The sequence below is a fragment of the Cnephaeus nilssonii genome (assembly GCF_951640355.1).
Source record: "Cnephaeus nilssonii genome assembly, chromosome: 5".
Taxonomy (NCBI): domain Eukaryota; kingdom Metazoa; phylum Chordata; class Mammalia; order Chiroptera; family Vespertilionidae; genus Cnephaeus; species Cnephaeus nilssonii.
Window position 1 is genome coordinate 90527622 of NC_137076.1, and position 12671 is coordinate 90540292.

At 44.3% G+C, this 12671-nt stretch overlaps 1 protein-coding gene across 4 annotated transcripts in view; it reads left to right on the forward strand.

Moving 5' to 3' along the window:
• Window positions 1-4006: 4006 nt before the first annotated feature.
• GRIA1 (glutamate ionotropic receptor AMPA type subunit 1) overlaps window positions 4007-12671 on the forward strand; it is a gene marked incomplete at both ends in the record, with an annotated part of 282453 nt that continues 273788 nt past the window's right edge. For all 4 annotated transcript variants that reach the window (XM_079773354.1, XM_079773353.1, XM_079773355.1 and 1 more), the window contains 2 exons: window positions 4007-4088; window positions 7053-7190. In XM_079773354.1, coding sequence (XP_079629480.1) covers window positions 4007-4088; window positions 7053-7190 — 220 coding nt within the window. The remainder of the gene's footprint in view (window positions 4089-7052; window positions 7191-12671) is intronic.

The following is a 12671-nucleotide window of genomic DNA, read 5'->3' on the forward strand; positions in this document are numbered from 1 at the left end:
TAAATCACAATGTGCCATGTGTGTGTACAGTTTGGTTGCCATCAGTCACAACAGACTATGAACAGTCAAACCTTCCAAGATGGATACTGGGGCTGGCAAACAGGGTTGGAAGCTATAAGGAGTTTGACATGGTGAACTAATGAAAGATGACATCAGAATAGGTTGTCCAGGGTGTGGATGGTATGTAGTCTTAACCTCTGAAGCTGAGGTCAGTGTCTTCTTCCTCACACACATTCCTGGTCATAGAACTATCATACTAAAAAACTACCCCGTGGCTCTCCATTGTCCTTCAGGAATTCAGTGGCTTTCATTCAAATCCTGACCCTGACCTTGTCTGGGTTTTACGTTCCCCACTCTTGTCCTGCATGGGCATCTGCACCACATGTGGCATCTTCTCCGGCCTCCAGCCCTTGCAGGTGCTCTTCCCTTGGAAAGTTTGCATCTCTGTTCTCAGCCCTCACTTTCTTTTTTTAATATATGTGTTTTTTTAAATTAATTTCAGAGAGAGGAAGGGAGAGGGAGAGAGAGATAGAAATATCAATGATGAGAGAATCATCAATCTGCTGCCTCCTACACGCTCCCCACTGCGGATCAAGTCTGCAACCGGGGGCGTGTGCCCTGACCAGGAATTGAACTGTGACTCCTTGTTCAGGAGTCCATGCTCAATCACGGGGCTCCGCCCTCACTTTCTGCCTGTAGTTTCCTCCTTCACAGCTCAGCTCTTTAGAAGCCCGGCTGGCTCCCCACAGACAGATGTTCAGTCGCTTCCTTCTTTGCTCCCCTGTGTTGTGTTTACATCTCTATTAGAGCACGTGCCATGGTCTGCTTTGGATGACTGGGTTCATCTGTCTTTCTCTTCTACCACATTCACCTGCCTTGAGGTGGGTTGTGTATCTGATTCATTTCCATATCCCCCAGCACCTGACACCCTGTTGGATACAGAATATGTTCTCCACCAATATTTGAAGAGAATTCTGAAGGCAAACAGTTGAACCTAAATGTACTTAGACCTAGATGCTCAGACTTGAAATGTATAACCTCCATGTTTATTTAATCACTAGAGGCCCAGTGCATATTCGTGCACTTTGGGGGGGGGGGGTCCCTTCAGCCCTGCCTGCACCCTTTTGCAGTCTGGGAGCCCTTGGGGGATGTTTGATTGATGGCTTACAGCCGCATCCCAGGAGGGAGCGGCCTAGGAGAGGGCCTAAGCTGGCAGTTGGACATCCCTACCTCTGCCACGGAGGCGGGAGAGGCTACCACCACCGTTGCTGCACTCCCCAGCCATCAGCCTGGTTTCTGGCTGAGCAGCGCTCCCCTGTGGGAGTGCACTGACCACCAAGGGGCAGCTCCTGTGTTGAGCGTCTGCCCCCTGGTGGTCGTGCACATCATAGCGACCGGTCATTCCACTGTTCAATTTGCATATTGCCCTTTTATTATGTAGGATTGAGCAACTCTATATATTTAATAGGCCAATAAGAGTCATTGGTCATTTTGAGCAGAGCAATAATGAAGAGCTCTATTTTAGGAAAACCTATCTGACTGCATGATTTATAATGACTGAAGAAAATGTATGGTTTTGACTCCTTTAAGCCCCTCTCCTCCAAAGTAAGCGAAACAAGTCTTGCCTATTCCAGGTGGGTGTTGAGGTTTTGCTAATTAATTCTTGTAAAGGGCTTCGAGACCTTCCTCTGAAAGGTGACAGAGAAGTGTGAAGCTTCCAGTGACAGCCTAATTATTATTATTACCAGGCATAAAGCTCAGAGATCTTAAAAGATTCCCCAGGTACCATTCAAAATAGTAAGAGACAAAAAAATGCAAATGGAGAAATTATATTTTAAGCCAGAATCACTGCATCACAGACGTCTAATGTCAGCGGGGAGTTTAGAGGCAATCTTTCCTGATCTCTTCTCTCACCTTCCCAAGCTGAGGTTCACATACCTTTAGAATCTTCCTGCCGAGTGCTGTCTGCATTAGAACCTAAGGGTTAAGAGCTTGGGCCTGATTGCAGAGTTTCCTGTGTTCAAATCCCCAGTCCCTTCCTTGTTTGTAATGGAATCTCGGGTGAATTTTAGGCCTCAGTTTCTTGAACTATAAAATGGGGATTAGATGATCTACCACAGGTGTCATTGCACAAGTAAATGATGCAAACATATTGTTTGGCATGGAACCTGGCACATGGTAAACAAATAAACAGTAGCTCTAAAAATCACTTGAGCTAATTAATATATGTGAGAGTGCATGGGAAATTATAAAGCATCTGACTTCTAAGTTGCTCCTACTTTAGGGGCTCCATCGAACAGTCTGATATTTCTTGCAAATCCCAGCCCTCCTAGCTGTCCTGCAAGTGTGGGAGAGTGTGCATTGTCAGTGAGGGAAGTGGGGAGTTTTGGATAGTCAAGTGACAAAGCAAAATTGGGTCTGTTCTCCCTCTTTCTAACAGAGCTTTCCTTTCTAAGACTATCATTCGTCAAGTGGGATTCTGACCAGGGCCGTGAGTGGGCCCACTGGTAATGCCCAGAATATTCAAGTTCATAGGTTAAACCATATATGTGTTGGTCCTGAGTATCCAGACTCCATCTTAGTAGGTCCATGTCTTTATGACTGAATCCCTGGAGCCTCACTTTTTTCATCTGTAAAATAAGGGTTGTGGCCACGTCACAGGTGTGAGGAGAGAGCAGGATAACACTGTGAAGTTGCTTCAGAAACTGTAAAGTGCTATGACTGGTAGTGACGGCTACTCTGGAACCCACACTGTTTCCCTCACCACAGTTGTTCCCCCTGCAGGTTATTCCAGCCAGAACCCCTGTCCAGGAGGCTTTATGGAGCTCCAGTTTACAGGAGAATGGCCAGCATCCAGAGGTAACTGGAAGTCTGACTCCTCTCACTCCAATCCCTGCAAAATGACTCATGTAATTGCTCTGGGCAAGTATCCTTTGCCGTCATGTACACCCACACATTCTGATGCCAGAGTCTCCTGTGGAATGCAGGGAAGCGGGGAAGGGGACCCGTTTTCAATGTCTATGGTTTAGGGACCACCAATTCCACCCGTAAAGGCACACAGGGACTGCACAATGTCCAAGCAAAGGCACCTGCCAATCATCCCAGACCCTCAGGTTTGTCTTTCTGTCACTCCTCCCAGGAGGGAGGGAAAGCGTTTTTCTCCTCTAAAGCTCCTAGGGGGGGTTTCTAGGGTCTTCCCCTCAGGAATTAGTTGTAGGAATAATTGGGCCAGTGGAGTGCAGGAGATATATCCAGCACAGCCCGAGCGCTCCTAGAAAAAGTGACCTAGATCAAGCAGCCTGTGGATGGAGGACTATTGCGGGGACCCCCTGCCACCTACTGACTTACAGCTGAACCCACATTCCCAGGAGCATCTGCCAGGCTGGGGGTTGGGGGAGGGGGCAGAAAGCTGAGGAAGGCAAGGGGGCAGATGAAGGGGACAGTGGCTTTGTCCCTTTTAGGACCAAGCTCCTTGTATCACACCCCCTCACCCACCCTCCCACCTATCTGCCTACCACCCTGAAAGGAGGATGAGGTGAGGACGGGAGGCAGGGAGTGACAGGGAGAGAGGGCAGCTGTGGAACTCTAAGCTGGCTGGTGGGCATGAGCACACAGCTTGCTGCCTGTGTGAGTGTGAGGGGGAGAGCGAGGGAGCGAGAGCAAGGGAGGGAGAGAGAGGCAGGCTGCGCGAGGAGAGGAGAGGAGAGGAGGAGAGGAGAGGGGAGGAGAGGGGAGCAAGCGCTCCAGCTAGCATGAGGACGGCTTCTCTTTTCCGTGCTCAGTTAATCTGGCTGTCAGTTGGTGTTAACGCTGCAGTTTAAGTGCTCGGATTCCAAGGGAAACACACACCTCGCGGAAGGAAGGAAGGAAGGAAGGAAGGAAGCGAGGAAGGAAGGAACTGCAGGAGGAAAAGAACAGCAGAACAGAGAGAGGAATACAGGGAAGGGGGGAAACACCAAATCTATGATTGGACCTGGGCTTCTTTCTCGCCAATGCAAAAAGGAATATGCAGCACATTTTTGCCTTCTTCTGCACCGGTTTCCTAGGCGCGGTAGTAGGTGCCAATTTCCCCAACAATATCCAGATCGGTGAGTGAGCGGGGCAGCCTGGGGAGGGACTTTCTGGGGTCTGGCCAGGTTTTTTCTGAGGTGGGGGGTGTCTATGTCTCCCCACCCCCACTAAGGACTGTGCTTGGCTAGTGAAAGCTGTGCTGCGGTGATGGGAGAAGGACTTGGGCCACAGCATGGGGAGGGGGCTCCTCTTGATCAGATGGGGAGTAGAGGGGAAGTGCGCTCACACACACACACACACACACACACACACACACACACACACAGAGTCCACACACACAGAGTCCACACACACACACACACACTCCAGGCATGAGCATGTGAAATGGAGGAATAAAAATAATCAGGCTTTAGCAAGGAAAGAAATGGTGGATGTTTAAGGAGTTAACTCCATCGCTTGGTAGATGATGCCTGATTTCGTTTACTTATATAAATACCTGTGGTGTCTGATGTGTGTGATTATGTATTAAGTAGCCACATAGACACTTAATTGAGAGTGGCAGTGATTTCTTAGCTGGAGGAGGTCTCTTTAAAGAGACCATCTAAAATAAGGAGCGAAGGGTTTATTGCAGCCATTGAAATAATGCCAAAAGCACCCCCCAAGTCAGGGGGGGCTCCCCTCCTGCTCTGGACTCTTCCAGCTGCCTGCTCTCTGCTGTCTGCCATGCCGGGCTGGTGGTCCCCACTGCTGGGATCCTGGAACTTCCTAGCCTGCCTTTTCTCTGCTCCTTCAATGGCTCCCTCCTCTTCGATTTTCTGTGCACAGACATTTACACACAAACGCACACATTCACACACACTCCTCTCCCTCCTCCAAGCTTTCCCCAGCCCTGGGCTCCATCCTCGCAACTTGGAGCTGGTTTCCACAGGCTGCTTGTCTTTTTGTTCCCTGTTTCCCCTTCCTAGTTGTTGTGCTTCTAAAAAGACCCCCACCCTCCCTGTATTTATGGGGTAGCCAACCTACACTGCTTCTCATGTTAATAATGGGTGAAAGCAAAACAAATAGGAACTGTTAGACCAATTACAACGCGTGTCCACAAGGGCCCTGGGATTCAGTGTGACCGGCATCTCAGAGCTGTTTGTAAGGAAGAATCAAGCAAGCTGCTCTGCTTGGAGGCATCTTGGCGGTTTGGGTTCTGTTTTCTCTCCCCTGACAGGGACCTAGCTCCGTTAGGGAAAGTTCTCATCACTGATCGCTTGTGTTCTTTGTGTGAGTGTGTTTGTGGGGGGGCTGTGGTGCAGGTGGTATGTTGTTGGGCACGCAGCATGTGCTGCAGTATCAGTCACTTTTGGCCTCCCCAGCGGGCTGGCTCCGAGGGCTGGAATAGCCACGGAGTAACTTGCTTTGTTTCCTGACACCTGTTAAGCTACATTCTGAAGTGTGTCTGTGTACCTGTGTTAGTGCCTTACACGCAAAACAAAACTTCCTGCCTCCCAGCAGCCCAGCCTGTAGCTGCCTGCCTCCCCACCCCCACCACCTCGTTTTCATTCACTGCAGGGGTGGAGGAAGGGGACTGGGAAGTGTTTTGGGGTGTGGTCATCTTGGGGGTGAGGGGAGAGCAACAGAATCCAGAAGGAGTTTGTTGTTTTTCCTCTTTAAAATGGAAGCCTATGCACAGGTGTAAAACACTTGCTTTTAGGTGTAGCATTGCTTATGTTGGTACTTATGTATTGCCCATACCTTGCTGATTGGAAATGTTTATCTTCAGATATGTGGACTTCTTTTTCAGAGTGTATTTGTGTATTTTGCCATGGGATTAACGTGGGGGGGGGGTGTACATGATTTGTTTGCCCATGTGTCTCTGCAGAGTTTTCATCATATTTAGCTCCCACTTGCTGTTCAACTGATACAACCATTGTTCCGTTTTCAAATAAAGGGCTGAAATATTAAATTGTAGAGCAAATGCTGAAAATATCACTGCCAGCAGGTAGTACTTGATTTTCCTTGTACGATCTTTATGAAAAGCCTTACAATCTATTTATTGGTTCTGGAAACTAAACACATACCTCCTGTATAAGAAGTTAGAAGTGCCTGACACTGGGACTATGATTCCTCTGGGCTCTGTGATAAACTTCTGTGTAAACATTCATTGTAGTGCAGCCTCTGGAAATAGCTCATGTTCACCTACAAGAATGTGTTTTAATTTGTTTACAGGCCCACAGTAAATACAAAGGTAAGCCATGTACTCTTGTTTCTTGGAACTGGAGCCCCAACAGGCACCTTTGTTGTTCTTTTTAACTAGAATAGAAAATTCATAGTCTCTGGACATTCTAAGCCCCCAGCTGTTTGAAGGCCAAGGTTCTATCATGCAAATGCACACCAGGGCAATTCCTTATGTAACAAGTCATTCCTAGGTAGCTGGGATGTGAGTGTAAAAGAAGCAGCAAAACACTGTTTGCATAAAATCAAGAGTTTTCAGAGGAGATGAAAAATAAACCTTCCAGGCGATAGGAGAGTTAAATCGCATGAAGGGCTTGGCAGGTCCAAGGCCAAAAGTGTCAAACCAAATGGGTATAGTGCGGGAGAAGCCCATGGGGCCCCAGAGTTAGGATTCACTGTGCCACATTTATTAGCACTACTCCTGTAAGGCTCTGTGGTGAGAAATGGGATCCATAGAGGACAAAGTTAGACACAACAAGGGTTTGTGTGCATGTAAGAGCATAGGCCCACCTAGGTGGTTGGCACAGGGAGGAGAAAGAGAAATGTCACAGTTCTCCTATTTTCTCTGACCTGAGCTGAGTTGAGGGGTTACAATCCAATGTTTGGGGAGAGTGACTGGTGTGTTAAAGGCCCTTGTCCCACGAAAGCCCATCTACAGAACTGTAAGCCTCAGTATCCAGTTACCTCTATTTGAACTCTCACTCCCACCACTAAAGGCTACAACTAGTGAGTTTGGCTTGGGGAGAAGAAAGGGGTCCTTCTGGGGAGGAATCAAACCTGTCTCTAGCTCAGAAACCATGTTTCATTTTCTTTCCTCATAGGGGGATTATTTCCGAACCAGCAGTCGCAGGAACATGCCGCTTTTAGATTTGCTTTGTCGCAACTCACAGAGCCCCCGAAGCTCCTCCCCCAGATTGATATTGTGAACATCAGCGACAGCTTTGAGATGACCTATAGATGTAAGTAATTGCTTCTATTTCTGAGATTTTTTTCTGCGATCGACCAATGAGAAGAGGGCCTGTGGGTAGGTGATGGTGTTGCAAAAATGACTTGAGTTGTCATTTGTCTTCATAAGAGAAAGCCCTCCAAGAAAAATGTCTAGGGCCTTTTGAGTGATTCCATCAGTTGGCATTTTAGCTCCTGCAATGCCTCATAGAATGGGTTCACTTTTTCACTGTCAGCTAACTTTAAATGCCAGCACGATGGGTACTTGGGTTGACTGCATCTCTTCTACCTCACAGAAGGTTTTCTGGTTTAGCTGAAAGAGTTTTCGTACTTATGAAACTTCTGAGAGACATTGAATTAAAGAGTCTGACTTGGAGAATGTGGTTTAAAATGCTTAAGCCTTTTCCTGTCCACAAATTAAAAGGAGAAAATGTTCCTGTAACTTGATTTTAAAAAAAAGGCTATATGAGAAGTTGTATATCTGGTTTTCCATTTTGGGAAATGACCAATAATTGCTTAAAGATCAGTGCCTTGATTACTTCTAAAATACTTTCAAGTGATTGATTGCTTAAACATATTTTGCAGGGCAGACTTTGAGCATAATGCAGAACAGAGGTGACCTCAAGAAGGACAAGGGGGAAATAAATTTCCGACATCTGAATTGAAAGCATTATAAAATATGGGCAACAAACACTATCCTGAGTTTTTCTGACAACTAGGACTGAAAAGGAAACTATGTGGTCACATGACTGCCATTTTGTGACAGATGAAAGCATAAAAATTAATCAGTAGAGACATATTCCCTCCAGGGATTAAGCTCATGGAGGATATTATGGCATGGAAGTGTGAGCTGAATGGGCAAGAACTACTTAATATTTGAAACTGGTTTAAATTGGCACCATAGGTTTTGTGTGCCACCATGGACTCAGTCACTTCTGCTAAGCCGTGGATATTAGAAGTCACAGACCATATTTCTTTCATCTCTTTCCCTCATTTCCTCATGGTGGGCTCTCAATAATTTGAACTGAACATGCTTTGTAGGCTCAAAGTGAGAATTCAGAATTCTTCCTATCTCTAAGACCACTTATAGGATAATGTAGATACAAATTCCAAGAATTATAATTTTATCAGATTCTATTTATTGAAGACATTTGTTTCAGAAACTAGAAGTATTTTATAGATAATGATAACAACATTCATTGCCATGTATTGAGCAACATTCATTGCCATGTATTGAGCCTATGCAATGCACTAATTGTTTTTCATGTGTTAGCTCATTTAATCCTCACAAGAGCCCTGCAGAGCAGTGCTATCTTTTAGAGATGAAGAAACTAAGGCTTCAACAGGTTATATAATGTACCCAAGATCACCCAGGAAGTAAATGGTGGTCTAGTGACCCTAAGGTCCATGTTCCTGGGTGATAGATACACCAATCATTCCCATGGTAACCTGATCAATTATACTGAGATTACCCAAGAAGCAAAAGGGAGACTCTGGGTGTTGTAAGGCAATGGCCTGATAAAGCACCTAAGAAGAAAACTGTATAGTGCTTCAAATTGCAGCTTTGATTTTGCAGAAGAGTGACCCATTGAATAAATGAAATAGCAATTCTTCATGTTAGTGATGCTGAGATTGAAAAATCTTGTCTATTTGTTACTTGATACCCTTCAAAAAGAGCTGAAGTTTAATTGTTGAGTTATAGTTCTGTGAAACCATCTCCCTGGAAAGCTAGAATAATTTTGGTTATCTGATAACCTCTCATTTCTTTTGATATGGCTTACAGTAGAGTATTTGGATCGATTTGGGTGTGTGGATCAATGTATCTGAAAACAACCTGTGATTATGTATAATCTTTTGCATTTGTATGAATATGCTAATTTATTTCCTGAGGAAAGACTCCAAAGCTTTTGTCATACTCCATAGCTTTTGTCATACTTCCTCTCAAAAGGTTCCATTACTCAGGAAGGATTACTTGTTTAGGAAATCAAGAAGAATAAACGGCTGGCACTCATACTACTGAGAACTGTCTACAGCACAGCTTGTTGGAAAGAGATGTTAACTGCTGTCCTAGTGTCAAGATGTTGACTGACAGGACAAGATAATAGAAGACAAAAATAGGAGGCAATGTTCTGAGGCAAAAGGTGGCGCTTCTGTACCGTTATCTTCACAACCTAAGCCGTGATCTCTAATAGGGTTGGTGGCCATTTATTGGGGAGATTGAAATATGAAATATCATCCATTGTGGTTAGTGAACCTAGAATGAATGGATCTGGGTTCTTGAACTTGATTCCTGCCATGTAGGAATCAAGGTGCACAGTTTTCCTGTGAATTTGGTTATTCTTTCAATCTGTAATGGGCATTAGAAAACCAGAGATGAGAAAAGGCCTTTGTTCTCAAGTAGCTTACAATCCAGTGGGGTGTCTGACTGAAGAGGTTGTCTGAGAAGCAATAACACTATCTTGTGCTTAGATCTTTAATTTTCCCTTTAGCTCCAAGATCAGAGAGGGTACTGGGCAGTTTGGGTAGTAACTGTGGCATTGCCATTCCCAACCTGCCTGGAAGATTCTCTGTTAACTTCCACATGAGGCTGGGGACCATCTGGGCTATGTTCATGCTGTCCACTGGTCTGTGAAAACTGTACATCTGTCCCAATTGGAATTGACTAAAAAAAATGTCCAAGGGAGGAGAGAAGTTTTAAGGGAGATGCATCTATTAATCATTTATGGGAAAACGGGTACAACATCTTATTCAGATTTAATATCAGGTGCTTTTTGAAATCTGGACTGGTAGTTACTTTAAATTAACTGCCCCAGTTTTACCTCCAGAAAATAATCAAATCTTTGTATTTTTATAATTTTTGCTGTCATTTAGTATTTTCTTGTGCATTTTGCTATTCATTATCCTTCCACCAGAGGGTGGAGAAGGGAAGGGAGAAGTATAAGAGGAGCTATTCCTACTAAATGTGTTAGTAACAGGGATTAAAAAGAAAGAATGGTGGTTATAGGGTAGGGGATGCAGAAGAGATGGAAGAGGAAGATTGCTAACACCACTGGCCAAAATGACAGTCTTGTGTCTTCTCTGCATTCAATCTTCCTTGCTTTCCTAGTATGCCATCATTAAGGAATAAAGTCATTATTGAATCAGCAACCCAAATACCTTGGGATCTCCTCTGAGTACTCTTCCAAGCCTACAAGGGCATGTGTTGGGGAGATTGTCCATAGAGATGGTAGTTACTGATCATTCAGTTTCTCTGGGTGCCTTTATGGTAAGTATAAATAAAGGGACAGATGAACTACTAATTGGGCTTTCTATTAGCAGTTTAAGGAGCACTGATGCAACTTAATTCTGACCTTTTCATCCATGTATCCATCCATTCATTCAGCAAATACATGCTATATGCCTACTTTGTGCCAGGCACTGTGAAAGGTGCTAGGAATATAATGGTCAATGAAGAAGACACAACTTCTTTCCTTGTGGGGTTACATTTCAGCTCATAGGTCCTCAAACTTTAGTGCCCATAATATTCATCCAGGGAGCTTATTTAAAGCAAGATTCAGAGGCAGACTCTGGACTTTCTGAATCAGAGTATTCAAGAACTGGCCCTAGGGGGATTCTGCAGTAGTTAGTATGAGCATCAAACTTTGAGAAAGAAACTCTTTAGTCTAAAGTCTTCTATTCCCTGAGCAAGCATTTCTGAGCCTTTAACGAGGCCCAGGTATGGTGTTAAGCACTAGCAATGCAGACAAAAGGAAGACATGTTCCCTGCCCTGGAGGACCTTATTACCTGGAAGGCTGACTGTCCTCTAAAGAGAAAATTAAAATGTAATGTTATATGTGTTATAGCAGTGTTTTGTGTGAGTGTTAGAGTTGTCTTGAGGAGTAGAGTTGGTTTCTCAGAGAGTGGTAGTGGAACTGAGTTTTAGTGATAAACAGAAGCTCTCCAGGAGGACCAGGTGAGGGGGCTGGAAGGGATGAGGTAAGTGTGTTCAGGCAGAGGGAATGGCATGTGCAAAGGTAAAGAAGACACATTACCTGTTCCCCCTGCTCTAACCTCCCTCGGCACTTTATTCTAGGCTGCTCACTTGCCACTTATTGATGACTGCAGAAGGGTTTGCCAAATGGCCATCCACAAGCTAGTTTTAGTACAGTGTTTAAGAATCATGGGATTTCACATAAAAATCTGGGTATCTTAGCTCTCTTTAAAATTTCAAAAAATCTGACAACACAATATAACAGGTCTCTTCTGTAGTCCCAACTTGCTAGGATGGAGCAGAAAGTATCCCATCTAGATGGCTTCCTTCCCAGCCAGCCCACTGCTCTCTTTTCTTTACCTGCCTGGCTCCTGAAAGCATTGCTTTCTTAAGCCCCATTTGATTTGTTCTACAAGGTTGCCTGTGTTGTATGTTTATAGGTCAACTCTACCATCAGAATATGAACTGCTCTCCAAAAAGACCATGTAAATCTTTCTTTATTTTTATTTTTTATTAAATCTTTATTGTTCAGATTATCACAGTTGTTCCTTTTTTCTCCCTATAGCTCCCCTCCACCCGGTTCCCACCACACCCCATGCGCTTATCCGCCTCCCCACTGTCCTCATCCATAGGTGTACAATTTTTGTCCAGTCTCTTTCCGCACTCCCCACATCCTTTTCCCCTGGGAATTGTCATTCCACTCCCTTTCTATGCCCCTGTTTCTATTATACTCACCAGATTATTGTGTTCATCAGATTTTTTATTCACTTGATTTTTAGATTCACTTGTTGATAGATATGTATTTGTTGTTCATAATTTTTATCTTTACCTTTTCCTTCTTCTTCCTCTTCTTAAAGAATACCTTTCAGCATTTCATATAATACTGGTTTGGCGGTGATGAACTCCTTTAGCTTTTTCTTATCTGTGAAGCTCTTTATCTGACCTTCAATTCTGAATGATAGCTTTGCTGGGTAGAGAATCTTGGTTGTAGGTTCTTGCTATTCATCACTTTGAATATTTCTTGCCACTCCTGTTTGGCCTGCATAGTTTCTGTTGCGAAATCAGCTGAAAATCATATGGGTGCTCCCTTGTAGGTAACTAACTGTTTTTCTCTTGCTGCTTTTAATATTCTTTGTCTTTTGCTCTTGGCATTTTAATTATGATGTGTCTTGGTGTGGTCCTCTTTGGATTCCTCTTGTTTGGGGTTCTCTGCGCTTCCTGGACTTGTAAATCTATTTCTTTCACCAGGTGGGGGAAGTTTACTATCATTATTTCTTCAAATAGGTTTTCAGTATCTTGCTCTCTCTCTTCTTCTGGCACCCCCATAATTCGGATGTTGGTACGCTTGAAGTTGACCCAGAGGCTCCTTACACTATCTTCATATTTTTGGATTCTTTTTTCTCTTTGCTTTTCCAGTTGGGTGTTTTTTGCTTCTTTGTATTTCAAATCTTTTACTTGATTCTTGCTATCCTCTAGTCTGCTGTTGGATCTCTGTTTATTATTCTTTATTTCAGTCAGTGTATG